Source organism: Anabrus simplex, chromosome 7 (genome assembly GCF_040414725.1).
Source record: "Anabrus simplex isolate iqAnaSimp1 chromosome 7, ASM4041472v1, whole genome shotgun sequence".
NCBI lineage: Eukaryota > Metazoa > Arthropoda > Insecta > Orthoptera > Tettigoniidae > Anabrus > Anabrus simplex.
Genome location: NC_090271.1, coordinates 163,196,028 through 163,212,422, shown reverse-complemented (window position 1 = coordinate 163,212,422; position 16,395 = coordinate 163,196,028). Strand labels below are relative to the sequence as shown.

Sequence of the window (16,395 nt, the reverse complement as noted above, 5' to 3'; positions counted from 1 at the left end):
TCATCTTGCGTGCACAAAGATGGACACAGCGGACACTGAAGCATATGCTGGATGGTTTGATCTTCTCTGCAGTCACACTTGTTGTCGCCATTGATGAAGCCCCATCTTGCCAAATTAACTTTGGACCTTCCCACTCCTGATCTCAACCTATTGAGAGATTTCCAGATTGTCCAGCTCTCATTGCAACCGGGTGGCAAACGTTCCTCAACCGCCATCTGCTCAGAGCCTTAGGGGATCTTCGTCTTCCATAGCTGTATCCTTGCCTTCTCATCTGGTACTATAAGTTCCTGAGATGTTCGTAGGAAGCTCTTCCTAGATTTCAGTCTCTGTACTGGAAGCTCATGTCCATGCAGTAGATGAGTACTTTCGTGCTTAACCTTTGTCCTTTCCTTATTTGCAGCTACTTCTCTTCGCACACCGGGTGGTGCTATCCCTGCAAGATGATAGAGTTTTTCAGTTGGAGTAGACTTTAGACAACCTGTAACAAGTCTGCAGGTCTCATTAAGTGCTATGTCTACCTGTCTGGCATGAGATGAATTGTACCAAACAGGGCAGGCATATTCCGCTGCAGAATAACATAGTGCCATGGCGGAAGCACGAATAGTTTTTGGTTGACTGCCCCATTCTTATCCAGGTAATTTACGTAGAAGATGATTCCTTGTGGAAACTTTAAGTTTAGTGTTCATGCAGTGTTTCTTGAATGTAAGAGCTCTATCAAGCGTCACTCCTAGGTATTTTGGAGTTTTACAGTATTGTAACTCAACACCTGACCACACTATATGCAGCTTATGATGAGCTTCCCTATTTTTCAGATGAAAGGCACAAACTTGTGTTTTCATAGGGTTAGGCCTTAACTGGTTTGCCTTGTAATAGGATCACAAACTTTCGAGGTCGATGGTTAGATTCCTTTCCACTGTCTCAAAGTCTGTACATTGTGTTGCCAGAGCAAGATCATCAGCATACAAGAAACTTCTGCTATTTGGAGCCACCGGCTGGTCATTCGTGTATATATTAAAGAGGATTGGTGCCAGCACACTTCCTTGAGGTAAACCGTTTGTTTGTGTCCTTCACTGACTGCACTGTCCTTGGAAGTCCACAAAAAGCCTACGGTTCTGAAGAAGGGTTGCGATAAATCTGGTTATCTTAATATCCTTGGTCAGATTGTAGACTTTAACTAACAGAAGTTGATGGTTGACGGTGTCATACGCTGCAGTCAAATCTACAAAGACTACACCTGTCACCTTCAAAGCCATCCTCAACGAATTGTGTAAGATTCAGTAGTTGTTCAGTGCAGCTCTTACCTGGACGAAATCCAGCTTGTTGTGGTATGAGGAGAGGGTCAATCATGGGTTGAATGCGATTTAGGATCCTTTCCAGTAATTTATATAGATGACACAAAAGGGTAACAGGTCTGAAGTCTTTGGGATGATTTCCTTCCTTGCCAGGTTTGAGCAAAGCAATTACTCTACTTTTTTGCCATGTCTTTGGTGTTTGACTTCTGCTCACACATCTATTGAAGAGTTGCAGAACCCATTCTTTGGTTTTAGGCCCAAATTTCTTTATCTGTTCTACTCGAATGTCATCTAGCCTCGCTGATTTTCCATTTTTACAGTCTTTGACTTGGGGATAGTGAGGTCACTTCTTTCTTCTTGAATCTTCCTCTGTATTTTTGGCCTTCGGATTTTATTGGTTGCTTTCCCATTTAAGAGCAGTTGTGCTATCTGATTTGCAGTGACATTGAAATGTTGGGTAGTCTTCGTTGGATCATTGTTAAGGTGTTTCAATAATCTCCAGACTTTATGGCTGTCGTAAGATCTATACTTTCAATAGTTTTCATCCACTGATTCCGTTTTGATGTTGTCAATGATGACATGAGATTGTTCCCAATTTCCTCTGCCTTTTCTCCTAGGGGATTTTCCTCAAACAAAGTTGGATATTCCGTAAGCTGGGCAACAAGGTCCGAGGTAAGGCCAGGGACATACCACGTCCGACAGCCTCTAGGTATGGACTTTCTGGAGCATTTCTTTATGGCATCAACAAAAGTATCGTAACACTCTGGTGTTGGCAGAAAATGAAATCTGGAAAGGCCACTGGACCTGACGACATTCCAGCTGAAGCATGGGAAGTGCTTGGACAACAAGGTGCTGAGCTGATTGCAACCTTGTTCAACCAGTTTATCATAGAAGAAGTGCGACCATCGTCCTGGTCAACAAGCATCACTGTGCTTATTTGGAAGGGTAAGGGCGACGTCAATGATCACGTAAACCATCAGCTTATTCGCCTACTGTGTCATGCCATGAAGCTCTTCGAATGCATCATAGATTAGAGCCTACAGAGTATTGTTGTCACTCCGAACCTGTGTGGATTTGTGAAAGGGTGGGGAATGATTGATTCCATTCATGCAGTTTGGTTGCTCTTGGAAAGACACCAGGAAAAGAAGAGGCCACTCCACATTGCCTTCCTGGATCTGGAAAAGGCCTTTTACCGCATTCCTCTTGAACTGATTTGACATGCACTTAGGTCACACGGCGTCCATGAGGAGTATGCCTGTCGAATAAATTTCCTTTATCAAAGCTCTACCAGCGTCGTCCGGTGCCCTGCTGGAATTTCACCGCCATTCCTCATTCGGGTTGGTGTTCACCAGGAATCGCCTCTTGTCACCGCTACTCTTCATTTTGTGTATGGACAAAGTCACTTCCGATATCCAGTTATCACCTCCATGGTCACTCCTGTATGCTGACGATGTCCTACTGGCTGCTGAGGAGTGTCGACAGATTCAAGAGCAGGTTAAGAAGTGGAACGAAAAACTAAGGGCTCATGGACTTCAACTCAATACCAAGAAAACTTGAGTACATAGAGTGCGGTCCGCAGACAAATGGAACCATTCAGATAGATGGTCAAAATCTCAATAACGAGAACGGTTTAAGTAACTTCGTTCTTTGGTCAACGCTGAGTGTCACACTATTTCAAACGTCCGTGCACGAGTAAATTTGTCCTGGATGAAGTGGTGGCAAACTACTGGTGTTCTCTGCAATCATCTGATACCAATCCACCTGCAGTCCAAGGTTTACAGGACTGTTGTTCGCCCAGTCACTCTGTATGGTTCCGAATGCTGGCCAGCAACAGTCAAGCGCGAGCAACCACTTCATGTCTGGAGGTGCACATGCTTCGCTGGTCACTTGGACTGACCCGGCTACATCATGTCACCAACCTAGAAATCCGAAAAATGATGGGAGTTGCCTGGATTGTAGACAAGATACATGAGACCTGACTTTGGTGGTATGGCCACATAATGCATAGAGAAGGTACATATGTTGTACGGATGGCACTTCGCTTTGCGCTACGTTCAACTTGTTTCAAATAATGCCCTTAATAGAACCAAGTGGAGATTGGCTTGCAAAACAGTGGACCCTGCTCCATTGTAGGACAAACACGAAGAAGAAGATGATGTATGCTACAAAATAATAAATGGAAATTGTAGTCGTAGATATTACGAGGTCTCATGTTTATGTGCTATTAAAGTAGGTTTTGTGTTCTAGGGTTAAGTACATCATTTACTTAACCTTTTGGAAAATAAACCAAACCATTGTTGCATCACGAATTGAAATGTCCCCATACCATTTCCACAGTGAAATGTCATGCTAGACAGTGTGTACAGATTTAATTTAATAACCCTACACTGAATAATTTAAAGAAAGTTTCATCATAAATAGTTTTCTGAGCCAACTGACTTCTTTCCCTATTTCGGAAATTATTAACTTTTTCCCTATTTCAAGCTCTGACGTCTGCAGTGCTTCATAAAACCACACGCATTCTTGGGCATCATCTCTCCGGAACAGAACACATTTCACAATAGAAAATTTAAAACTGTATGTGTGCACGCACACTCTTCAGCGCTAAAAATGACGAAACAGAATAACAATTGCCTTTCCGCTAGGTAGCAGGATATTCAGTCAAGACATAAGTAACCACCAAAAGAAAACGGAGATCATATAGGACAGGAACACAGAATACCCAGTTATCGTTAATACGTCCTTCCATTACTGCATTCCAAATTTAACACAATGACGCTTTTACAATGAAGAAATAATCAGTTTTGCTGTAATGGCACTGTGGAATAAAACGTGTCACCAATGGTACTGTGAAATAAAACAGCTAATACTCAATGTGCTTTGCAGTCTCTTCTACTCAGCAGCAGCAGTTCATTTGATATGAAGAAGAAAATATGCAACCATATAAGTGTGCTCTTGACCATTAAAAATTGTTTTGGGAAAAACATGTTTGAATAACTTATTTTCAATGATAAAAGTGTATTGATAAGATGGACAAAGCATGTACTATTTTAATTTTTTTTTAAAGTGCTGTAGACAAGTCAGTACAGGAACAAATACCAATTATGGTTAAATTTATCAACAGTGTGTTAACTGGTGCAAGTTTACATTACTAGCTATTTTTAACGGTTCTACTTGCCGGAACATAGACGATGAAGTGAAATTATTATTGCTGCTGCCAAGAAGTCCACTCTATATTTCTGTGGGATTCCTTGTCATAAACTGGTTCCTTGGTGGAACATAGATATTGCAAAAGACCATCATCACACTCGTAAGTGCTGCCAAAGCTGTGCTAAGGCAAGAATACTTATTTAGCAGAGTAAGAAAGCTTCATGGAAATGGTGTCTTCTATAACGGTGCATGCCTCTCTAAACTGCACTGAGTTGGCCATGGGGTTAGTGTTGTGCAGCTGTTTGGGGTTCGAACCCCACTGTCGGCAGCTCTGAAAATGGTTTTCCATTGTTTCCCAATTTCATACCAGGCAAAATCTGGGGTTACCTTAATTATTGCCAAGGCCGCTTCCTTCCCACTTCCACATCCCATCGTTGCCATAAGACCCATCCGTGTTGATGTGACGTAAAGCAAATTGGGAAAAGAGTCTAAAGTGTGGGCAAAATTGTGATCTGTTTCTGGCACTCAGACTATCAAATATGGAATTGGAATTTTCCATTGCAGGTGACATCATCATGGATCCACCCTCAATTGCTAACAGCCTAGCAGCCCATTTTGCGGATGATTATGGTTCCAGGAACTTTGATCCAGTATTTATTGCCCAGAGACGCAAGGCAGAACAAAATAATCTATGTTTTGCCTCTCGCGTATCAGAGGATTACAACATGCCATTTACAGAGTCAGAACTCCATAACACCTTAGTGCTTTGTATGCATACTATATTATGACCATCATATAATATCCATAACCAGATGCTGAAACACCTTACTTAAGACCAGATCTGCTTTGAGGGTGGATTTCCACCACAGTGGTGAGAGAGAACAATAGTTCCAAGGAGTATGCGTGATGAAGACCCTAAGTATGCTAAGAGTTATCAACCAATTTACCTTGCAAGCTGCTAATACAAGCTTTTAGTGAGAATGGTGAACGACTGTTGGTATTGTGTCTGGGGAAAAGAGGTCTTCTGTCTAAGTACCAGTCAGTGGCGGCTCGTGAAAAAATCGTCCTACGTGCTACAAAAAACAAGCAAAATACGCTGTTTTAAATCTGCATATTGCCATGATGAATAACGCATACTTCAAACTTGGTAATACTACTACTACTAATAATAATAATAATAATAATAATAATAATAATACAACTTTTCTCACAATTTATAACTCAGAACAAACAAAAACAACATTAATTTGGAAGCAGATGAATTCTTCGACAACTGTCTTCTACGAGACAAATAATTCATTGGAGAAATATTGTTTTTACTAACCTAATGACGCAACTTACATCAGTGCAAATAGAATCGTGGGAATATAGATCCCCACTAAGAACACTAATTTAATTTCACTATATATACACTGCAGTGGATAAATTATTTGATAAATCTTCGTATAAACTTTAGCACTAACACAATGACAGAAAAAACACACACCAGTAATATAACCGCGAGATTAAAAACCGCACAAAGCAACTGAAAGAGCTGCCAACTGATTAATTGAGACCTCCCCTATTACCAGAGTAAATGTCCGGCTCCATGGCTAAATGGTCAGCGCGCTGGCCTTTGGTCAGAGGGATCCCGGGTTCGATTCCCGGCAGGGTCTGGAATTTTAACCATCATTGGGTGTACGTGTTGTCGTCATCATCATTTCATCCTCATCACGACTCGCAGGTCGCCTACGTGCGTCAAATCAAAAGATCTGCATCTGGCGAGTCGAACATGTCCTCGGATACTTCCGGCGCTAAAAGCCATACGCTATTTCATTTCACCAGAGTAAATTACATTGTAATGCGGGATAACATTTAGGGTCAGTCAAAGATTCTTTGACTCACCTACGAATTCCTTATTTTTGACACAAAAGGAAGATAGATATTTTAATAAGCATGTGTGAGATAGATTGCCTCCACTTACGCTTTACTTTCGAACTCAGACGATGCTACTCTCTAGTGGCAGATTCGCTTACCACGTTCAACATAAGCACGGTCAACTGGATCCCTCGCTGCGCTCCGGGTAGCAGGAGATATCGAGTAATTCTACCCCCTTGCGAGAGAGGAAGTAACTATAAACGGGATCAGTGAAAGTTGATCCCGGTTTACGGTATACTCTGCCGGCTAGGGGGAGTGTTGCAAGCTTGGCTGCGCCTGCGTATTGCTTCCTTCAGGCTACAGGCAAGGGCTCACTTCACATGAGCACGAGCCTTGTTCCCCGGGAGAACGGCGCTAGGTGTTCGACAGATCTCGTCCTGATTTTCACAAAACACAAATTCATATCGTACTCAAAACAATGAAAAGGCACTAGGATAATTGTACTGTACATAAATAACATTCCTTACAGTTCCAAGCTACATGCTGGAGCCCGGTAGCACGTACTGACCGGCCGCCACTGGTACCAGTGTGGTTTCCAGTTCGCGTGGTTAACAAGCAATCATCTGGTGTACCTGGAAAGTGCAATCCAGGATGCTTTTCTCTCAAAGCAGCATCTGGTGTTTTTCAACAACCTTGAGAAAGCTTACGATATCACATGGCATCATAGCATCCTCTCATCCCTGCAACTATGTAAATTATAAGGCAATCTATGAGTATTTATTGCAAGTTTTATGTGGGGAAATTTTTGCAATATCACATACAAGAGAATGGAGTTTCTCAGGGATTGGTTCCTGCGGTCAGATTCAAAAGTTTGAAGACTAGAGTTTAAAATTCCATAACAAAATGCCAATCTCAAGCCTAATCACACCAAATTATAGCTCCATTCTTTCTGTGTTTAACAGTGGTAAACAACTTTTTTTGCCGTGTTTGTTTCTTTTTATAATTGTTCATACTAGTTTCTGCAGCTGTTGTTGTCGGAACAAAAAAAGAAAGGTGTGTTTTTGGCATTCTACAGACAAACCTGATTTTTAAAAGCTACATAACATCAAAATGCGTCATCTGAACCTGATAAAATTTAAATGTTTCATAGCCCTAAGTGTCCCAGATAAAATGTCGAAGTTACAAGAGTTTATTACATTTCCTTTAAAAGTTATCAGTTTAATTTGTAATGGGCTTCTCAGTTCGCAGACATTCTTAGTTATATTTGTTGTTCCCATTCAGTGTCAAAATGCCTTTCAGATGTGTTTTCAACAGGAGAGATCGCAATAATTTTAAGTGTGATTAGTGATGATTTTTTTTTTTTTAACTTGTTGTGAGGGTATATATTTTGATAGTAATAAAGGAAGTAGCAACTCTCACAACATAGTGATCTATACCTGTTTCAGGCAGTGGTTCAGGAAAATTCTAAGGGAGGACCTACACCTTTGAACATAGATAAATGGGGTGTATTTAAACATTTGTTTCTGCAGTGGTGGAAACTTAGTATTACAAACACATTATTCCTTAATAATGTGTCTACATATTTAGAAATCATATAAAGCTATGCCATTATATGTAATTAATTTGTTCAAAGTAAACGTGCCGGCCCACCTCGACACTCGAGGAAGAGCATTGCGGTAGGATTTCATCGGGGTCCGCCTACGGCGTGGAAGAAACACACGCGAATAACCACGGCGGCTGCGCGCTTTTGACTCGCCACCACCGGCAGGACGTCCCACGAACCATGTCAGTTAGACACCGACGAGCGATGAACCGACAGCGTGGGACACAAATCCAACTACAAGCTTTTTAACTGCAACAACTTTAATATAGGCTGTTGGAGCTGGAATTACTGCGGCTGCTGGCACCAGACTTGCCCTCCAATGGATACTCGTCAAAGGATTTAAAGTGTACTCATTCCGATTATGGGGCCTCGGATGAGTCCCGTATCTTTATTTATCGTCACTACCTCCCCGTGCCGGGAGTGGGTAATTTGCGCGCCTGCTGCCTTCCTTGGATGTGGTAGCCGTTTCTCAGGATCCCTCTCCGGAATCGAACCCTGATTCCCCATTACCCGTTACAACCAGTGGACAGCTTGCAATACAACCATGGTAGGCGCAGAACCTACCATCGTCAGTTGATAAGGCAGATATTTGAAAGATGTGTCGCCAGTACGAAGACCGTGCGATCATCCCAAAGTTATTGAGTCACCAATGCAAACGGACCGGGCGAGCCGACCAATTGATTTTGAGCTAAAAATGCGTCCCTTCCACTTGTGGCCGCGACTCTGTTTGCATGTATTAGCTCTAGAATTACCACAGTTATCCAAGCCATTATATGTAATTATTCAAAATGGTGGTGTATCATGGCCACTATTTTGCTGTTTCCTTGATAATTTCCGAACAAATGAATATTTTTTTATGATTCTTTAATGGATTATTGTGTTTTCTCATTTCAACTTGTTGGCACTATTATTTTAACACACATTCTGGACACACGTCACATAATTTGCATTTTATTTTCGTTTTTCAGTAAGATTGGTGTTTACCTTGGTGCCGTTTTATAGAAAGACATTTACTACTCTTCTTCAGACAAAGATTCAATAATAGTTTCAGACACAAAGTTTTAAATTGTTAAATTGTTAAATGAATTGTTCATGTTATATCTTTAAGAAGAGCTTTAATGTTGTTTTTTAGATGTAATGTAATTTGGTAATTAGACTACTGTAATTTTAATATTGACTATTGACTGTTTAATATGTTTATGGCTGTTCAAGAACATCATTTTAAGATGTTTTTTGCTAGTTGCTTTACGTCGCACCGACACAGATAGGTCTTATGGCGACGATGGAACAGGGAAGGGCTAGGAGTGGCCTTAATTAAGGTACCGCCCCAGCATTTGCCTGGTGTGAAAATGGGAAACCACGGAAAACCATTTTCAGGGCTGCCGACAGTGGGGTTCGAACCTACTATCTCCTGAATACAGATAAAGATTTAGGCTGAAGATGCTCTTTATAAGAGCGAAGCATGTCCCTTAGAGAAATTAATTTGTGAACGCCAAAAAGGTGATTTGTATTCAATGGGTGGACAAGAAATACTTATTATTATAATTGCTGTGTATAACTTCTGAATTGTCAAAAAATGTATTCAGCACCATTATTGAGATGACAATGAATTTTCTGACATCACTCAGAAGTAACTTATTTTAATTAATGTAACTTAAAAGCTTTTCAGTGTGTTGAACGTATTAGTTCAAAACATAATATATAAAGCTATAACGTACCTTTAAAAAGAGGTGTACACTTTTAAACAAAAAAAATCCTCAGATTCTATCAGATCACTTTAAAACATGCGCATATTTTGTCTCCCAGAAGTTCTTTAACATGCCAGTAAATCTACCGACATGTGGCCGATGTATTTGAGCACCTTCAAATACCACCGGAGTGAGCCAGGATCGAACTGGCCAAGTTGCCTAAGAAGTGATGTATAGGTGGACATGCCTCAAACATCAGGAGGTTTGAGCTCCTCTGTAGATCTAGTACCTGCTGGTTTCAATGATCGGCAGCATTTCCCCAAAGGTATACTTGTTAGATTCAAATAATGAAAACTACAGGTATTGTGTTAATTCTATTGTTGGTTATTGGTTATCATGAGACAGATATGAACAAAATTCTTAAGAGCTGTCAGGTAAACCTAATACCAGTCTCTTTTCCTTCCCCCTTTGCTACCCAGAGAAATTCATGGTCTTAAAATGCAATGGAATGCAATGGAAGAGAAACAAATAAAACATATTTTATGAACTGGAAAATAGAAGATAACATTAAAATTACAGTAATGAAGATGAGAACGTGCATGAAGAAATACAGTGATAGGTCAGAGTGAAAAAGAAAGTAGCAGAATGAAGAGTCAAGGACAAAAATAAAATCTCATAGATTGCCCCTCTTCAAATCAGTTCTTCCAGATCCTCTTTTTTTTTTTTTCCTCACTTGTTATGAACTTGTTTTTGCTCCCTAGCTTCAGAACTTCTGTCTTGATGTGAGAAGTATGGTAAGAATTAAACACGATAACCACAGTGAAGGGGGGATGAGAGCTAATTATCATGATCAAGAATATCCCTTCATTGTGGTTGTGTACCTCATGATGAACATGGAATTAGTTCATTGAGGTTGAGAAAAATGAATCCAAGAAACTGGGATTTGTCAAGAAAGAGCCTATCATGATGGAAATTGTACTGTATGAAAATATGGCCTTTGTCTGTGTTCCATAGCATTTTCTTGTTAGTCTCTTCATTCTGTTGCTCCCTCTTTAAACGCTGCCCTTGCTTATCCCTTGCATATGTCCTCATCCTTGCTCTCAACTTTTTAATTGTATTTGCACAGAAAAATACTGTTAACATGAATGTTCTCAACCAATTTGCTAATTTGATTTAATTTTCAAGTTCTAGGGTGAATAACACTTTGTGCATGTTTTTTTCCTTCATTTTTATGACTAGGGGCGGATGTTGTTGAAATGTCCTTTTGCATTAGTACGTCTCTCAGTTATGCAATATAACAAACACGTTTTTATTTTGCATTATTTTACAGTTTTTGTCTTTGGTATGATCCATCATTATTTCAACTTTCTAGTAGTTTTTAGGTCAATATATAGCATTTTGAGGAATGTTTAGATCATTTTAAAATTTTTTTTTTAATGTATGGATTTATATGACAAAACAAAAAATTATACATTTTTCTTACTTATAGTTAAATTTTGCTATATGTCTTTCCTGAACAAGCAAACTGACAGCAGATGTTGGTGACTAAGAAGGACTAAGGAAAGTGTTTATACCTGTGAGTCTTGTGTTTCCAAGATATGTGCAGGAACACAATACAGAACTCCGATAATTAGGAGAAAGTCTAGTGTTTTCTAACGTGTCTTAAGCCCAAGGAATGCACTAGCCATCATTCCCACGTCTACAGCTAGTCATTCATCCCCACATACCCCAAGGGGAAGAACAAATGGAAACGAGAAGGAATTGGAAACAACAGTTATATAACTTTTTGCTTCATTACAGAATTACCCTCCCAAGTAGCTCTGTGCAAGAAAAATGCTAAAAGTGAAAGCATCACTTTTTTTTTTTTTTTTTTTTTTACAATTAGCTTTATCTCATAACAATACAGGTGTTATGGTGATAAGAAAGGGCTAGGAGTGGGAAGGAAGTGACTGTTGCCTTAATTAAGAAACAGCCCTGGCGTTTGCCTGATGTGAAAATCACAGAAAACCCACTATCTTCCAAATGCAAGCTGACAGCTACCATGACCCAAACTGCGCAGCCACTTGCTCGGTATCACAAAGTGTATTTTTAATTCCGTTAGTGAATGAATTTGGAAAAGACATGTGTACAGCAGATGGGCGTGTTTTATTTTGTAAATTGTGCAGTGTTAAGTGTGGAAAGGAAGTTTGTGTTTAACAGCACATTAAGCAAAAGAACATCTGAAAGCTGCAAAAGAGTGTGTTTCCAGGTTCTTCGGGTGGGGTTCAAAATGCTACATCGTTATGTTCGTATTTATATACATTTCCAAGTAAATTACAAATTTCTGTAAAAATAGGAGCTGAGCAGCAAATAGAATAGAGATGTATTTCTTGTAAAACTTGTGTTTCAGTCACCAGAATTCAGTTTGGTCAAATTTTTTAGTCATTTTTTACTTATTTTCTAGCATTTTTCCATGTATGTAAGGGCATTTTCAGTGATTTTTTTTTGTAATAAAACCCCTCCTACTAATGATACATGTATTTTTGCAGAAATAGGACGTGGGGATGGTGGTCTGAAACGAACTCTTCATGTCCAGTTTTTTGGTGACAAAGGACGTCGGAGTTGGGTTTTTGCTAACAGTGTCATGAGGTTCAAAGGGAGAGTTTCTTTTAATCACGAGGTAGAAAGAATTCTTTCTCAGGTAAGACCTTTTAACTAGTCTTTGTTCACTTCTGTATGTAAATATATCCCTTAAGAGTGTACTGTTAGTGTGTTTTTGTTACAGATAAAAAAGAAGTACAGAAAGCTTACCTTGGCTTATAGTGCTCGCGAGTCATCCAGAGATAAATGGGAATTTGCTGTAAAGCAGGCTGAGGGATTTATGAAAAGGACCAGGTAAAAAACAGTTTCATGTTTTTTTTCTGAATTGTGGTGTACGTAAAAATTAAGGAAGAAAGTCAATTTTTTTAATAGTTCTGGTTTACTAAAGAAATTTACAGCCAACATCATTTTAACCTTTGTCACATGCCATGTTAATTTTATTATTCCTGCCTTGTCACTGTATGTTACAATTTCAGGTCTAATTTCATCTCTTCCTGCTGCTTAATTACAATATAGTTTATTTACTATCTTTTCATCTCCATGAGCATAATTTCACTGCCATCATTGTTCTCTCTATGAACTCCATTGTTCTCATATTTCACCATTTCATGTCTAATTTCATAATATTTCATAATATTTTTCAAAATATGCCTTCTGTTTGTCTGGTGATTGCTGGTGGATGTATGTTTCATGCCAAGTTTGGGTTACTAAGTCATATGAGACATATTCCTAAAGCATGTGAGTGTAAAAATGTAAACTGCTGAATAATATGTTTACTCAGATAAGAGTTGCAGCCGAGGATGACAATAATGAATTCACCTGATTTACCCAAAACACCATTCATTTCCCTTTTCTCCCCTGTTCATAAGATTCTGTATTGCATATGAGGAAGACCTGATGCTTGACCAAGCCTTTCAGGTTATTACCGGAATCATCTCGTGATTTCTTCTCGGATTGTACAATAATCTGTTTGCTTTCTATCAACCAGATCAGTTTTTACTTAGAGCTCTTTTCGATACACATTCCGTTTACATTTACAAGCTGCCTTCATATCATTATTGCACCAAAGTGTTAACGTTTTCCCATCTGTACACAAGTCATTTTTGGACATTCACTTGCCACTTCTATTACAGCATCCCTGTTTGCCACCCATTTTCTTTCGATGTCTGGAACCTACTTATTCTCCATTCTTTGAAAGTTTTCACTAATTATATCCACATGCTTCTTTCCAAAAAAAAATTCTGGAAATTTTCTTCCCTTATTTGTCTGCTGACAAACTTCACATTCTCTATCCTACGTCTAATGAAACTTCTGAGGGTTGTTTTTTGAGTAAGTACCTTTTCCATATATTTCCGTTGCAGCACTTTGGGTGTGATGTTAAGCATGTACAACAGCTTCCTTCATCTATTGATTCGTCACATGCAACGCTAGGGGCAATCACTAGCGATCATCTTGTTTTAAGAATTTAAAATGTTCAAGACAATCGATCCACCCGCTGATTGTGAGATACAGTCTGTGATTCATTTCGTGAGTTACAACTTACTGACTTGATTACGGGTTCAATATTGACTTATAACATATCAATTTTTATTCCTTGACAGAAATATATTTCGTTCAACCTGCTCAATACTGTACTTATTTACACTATTCTAATTAAATAGTCAATAATTAGGACATGTTTCGGCCTAAGACTATTCTCCGCTAAAAATTACAAAATTAAAACACTATCTAAGAACACAAGTTTTGCCAGTGATTGTAGCAAGTTATAAAACGTTGAGAGATGATACATTAAAACACAATGCAAGTACCTCGTAACTTCTTTAAAATAATCTTCATTGGCATCGTTGTGTGGTTGAAGTGGGATCCTGCACTTCAGGTATATTGGCTGAAATTTTCATCGACAACCTAGAAAACACAAAAATACTTAACAAAATTAATGCCATCCACTATTTGACTATGTATGGAAACAGCATTTTCACCATTATAGATCAATGATTAATCAGTAGTGAAATACTCTTAAATCATCTCTACTCCATAAGTGCACAAATCAAATTCACACTTGAATTGGCAATAAATATCTCAGAAAGCCGTAGATTAGAAAAATAATAATTTGAAACCCTTCCGCCGGTCTAATGAAAGAATCACAAAAGAAAGCAGATTAAGTCACTTTTACCTATAACAATAATATCTACCAATATGGGTATATATATATTGAAAAACACGGACTGTGAAGCTATATATGATTGACGATAAAAATCAATTTTTCATTATCAATCAAGATATGGCAATTCTTCGAACACCTAATGAAGAAACTTATCTTAACATTCTAGAAAATCTACATATAACAATTGATGAAAGATATCTCTCTGCTTATAATCTTAATAAAATTACAGAAAAGAGACTTAGCATATTATTTGACAAATCATTGAATATCAACATATGTTAACAAACATTCATATCTTTTGCAGTATGCTTGAATCAAGTTACAAACTCTTCTCCAGTGAACAAAACATCCTCTCCAACCTTACCTACCCTCACTCACAACAGGACGGGACAAGTTTCACTCTATACACACATGGATGGCAATCATACTTGAACATATGAAGGTGGATCAAATATAAACTAAATTATTTTTTTAAATTGATTGAATTAACAAAAAATGCACATGTGTGCATGCATAAAAAGAGGACCACTTCTCGGTCAACAGTTCATGAAATAATTAAAAAAAAACACTCAATGGAGTAAAATGTCGAATTTTCGTTTTTGATACCTATGTATTGCTTAGACCGTTATCTACTCACTGCGTGAATTTAAAAGCCCTCTGATAATAATCACTGCTAAAACATGAGATTTATTTAATACTAAGAAAAGGGACCACTTATTGTATTGTAAGTGAGGCTCCGCTCACTTACTCGCTCGCGCTCAGAGATGTATCAAGTTTAAACATGGTTCAAAGTTAAACCTTCTGTATTGCAGGTTTAAACTGCTGTTTATGTTAAACCTTTGTGACGTGATAGAAATAATATATGTGAAAATATTAGTAAACGGGTTAGTTTTGACTACGAATATTACAATAGGAAAATTAGGAAAATTCTTAGGATCAATATTAAGCAAGAAATTTTTCTTTTAATATTTGGGGCAATTGTGGGACATTGTTTGGGGCCATTCATAGGGTGAAGTCAGGTTGTGTTTGGTGAAATTTGAAGTAGCAAGAAAGCAGAAAAGTCTATGTAATGAACAAAAGTACTGCAATATTATGCCCAAAAAAGTTGTTTAAAAAATCAGTTACATAATATGAATAAGCTCTGTCCCACTTTTGTCTCAGTATCTGTCAAACAAGCTTTCTCAATGAGTTAACACCGTGGCCCTCTTTTGCCTCATGCCTGTCCCAACAATGTTCCAAACCAAGGGATAATTGTGGGACACAGTTTTTGTGGAATTGCTAAACAGTTATAAGATTTTAATACAATTTCTTCCTGGAAATGAACTGTGGATACCAAATTATAAGTTAACATCATGCCAATTTTCCACATTGATATTTAGTGCCCTAGAATTTGAAAGTTTTCATTTCTGTCCCATAATTACCCCAGTTGACCCTATTAGGGCTATCATAAAATTGCTGTGATGTATTGTACCTTGACATGTGTCTGTTATTTGCTAGTAAAAAGGACAGTTTTGACTACCAGTACTACACTATTTACTTAAATACTAAATGTACCGAACCTGTAGTATTAACAATATAAAATTGAGGACAATAATGTGAAGGCTACTTATAAGACAATACAGGCTTCAACAAAAATACAGTAGGCCAAATTAGGCCAATTTCAGTATCCTGAGATTTAAGTCATCTGTTTGGATTTCATTTCAATGTCAAATTCTTTAATTCTTATATTAAGTTCTAGAAGTTTCATTTTTGCTGTATGTTCCTCCTTCATCTGCTTCATTTTAAGTTCATGCTCCACCCTTTGAAAGTGAATTTGGTCCTCTATTGCTTTATTTTGCAGCTGCAAAAGTTCTTGTTTTTCCTCCGATAGTACTATTAATTTCTTTCCAGCCAAGCTACTGTCCAGTGATGGTTTTTTTCTCTTCACTCGGAGTGGGGTTGAAGTAGGTTTTCTTAAATCACTGCCACTGAATTGGCTGTTATACGGAACAGCTTCAATTTCTTCTAATTGTCTACTGTCTTGTGTAACTATGGGGATTTTTTCTATTTCTTCATTGATGG

General features: G+C 38.3%; 1 protein-coding gene across 1 annotated transcript in view; it reads left to right on the top strand.

Moving 5' to 3' along the window:
* LOC136877753 (histone-lysine N-methyltransferase NSD2) overlaps positions 1 to 16,395 on the top strand; it is a 386,665-nt gene that overhangs the window by 72,809 nt on the left and 297,461 nt on the right. Inside the window, exons 6-10 of the mRNA XM_067151960.2 lie at positions 1,910 to 2,237; positions 5,007 to 5,181; positions 8,172 to 8,326; positions 12,119 to 12,270; positions 12,355 to 12,464. Of these exons, the coding sequence (XP_067008061.2) occupies positions 1,910 to 2,237; positions 5,007 to 5,181; positions 8,172 to 8,326; positions 12,119 to 12,270; positions 12,355 to 12,464 (920 nt within the window). The remainder of the gene's footprint in view (positions 1 to 1,909; positions 2,238 to 5,006; positions 5,182 to 8,171; positions 8,327 to 12,118; positions 12,271 to 12,354; positions 12,465 to 16,395) is intronic.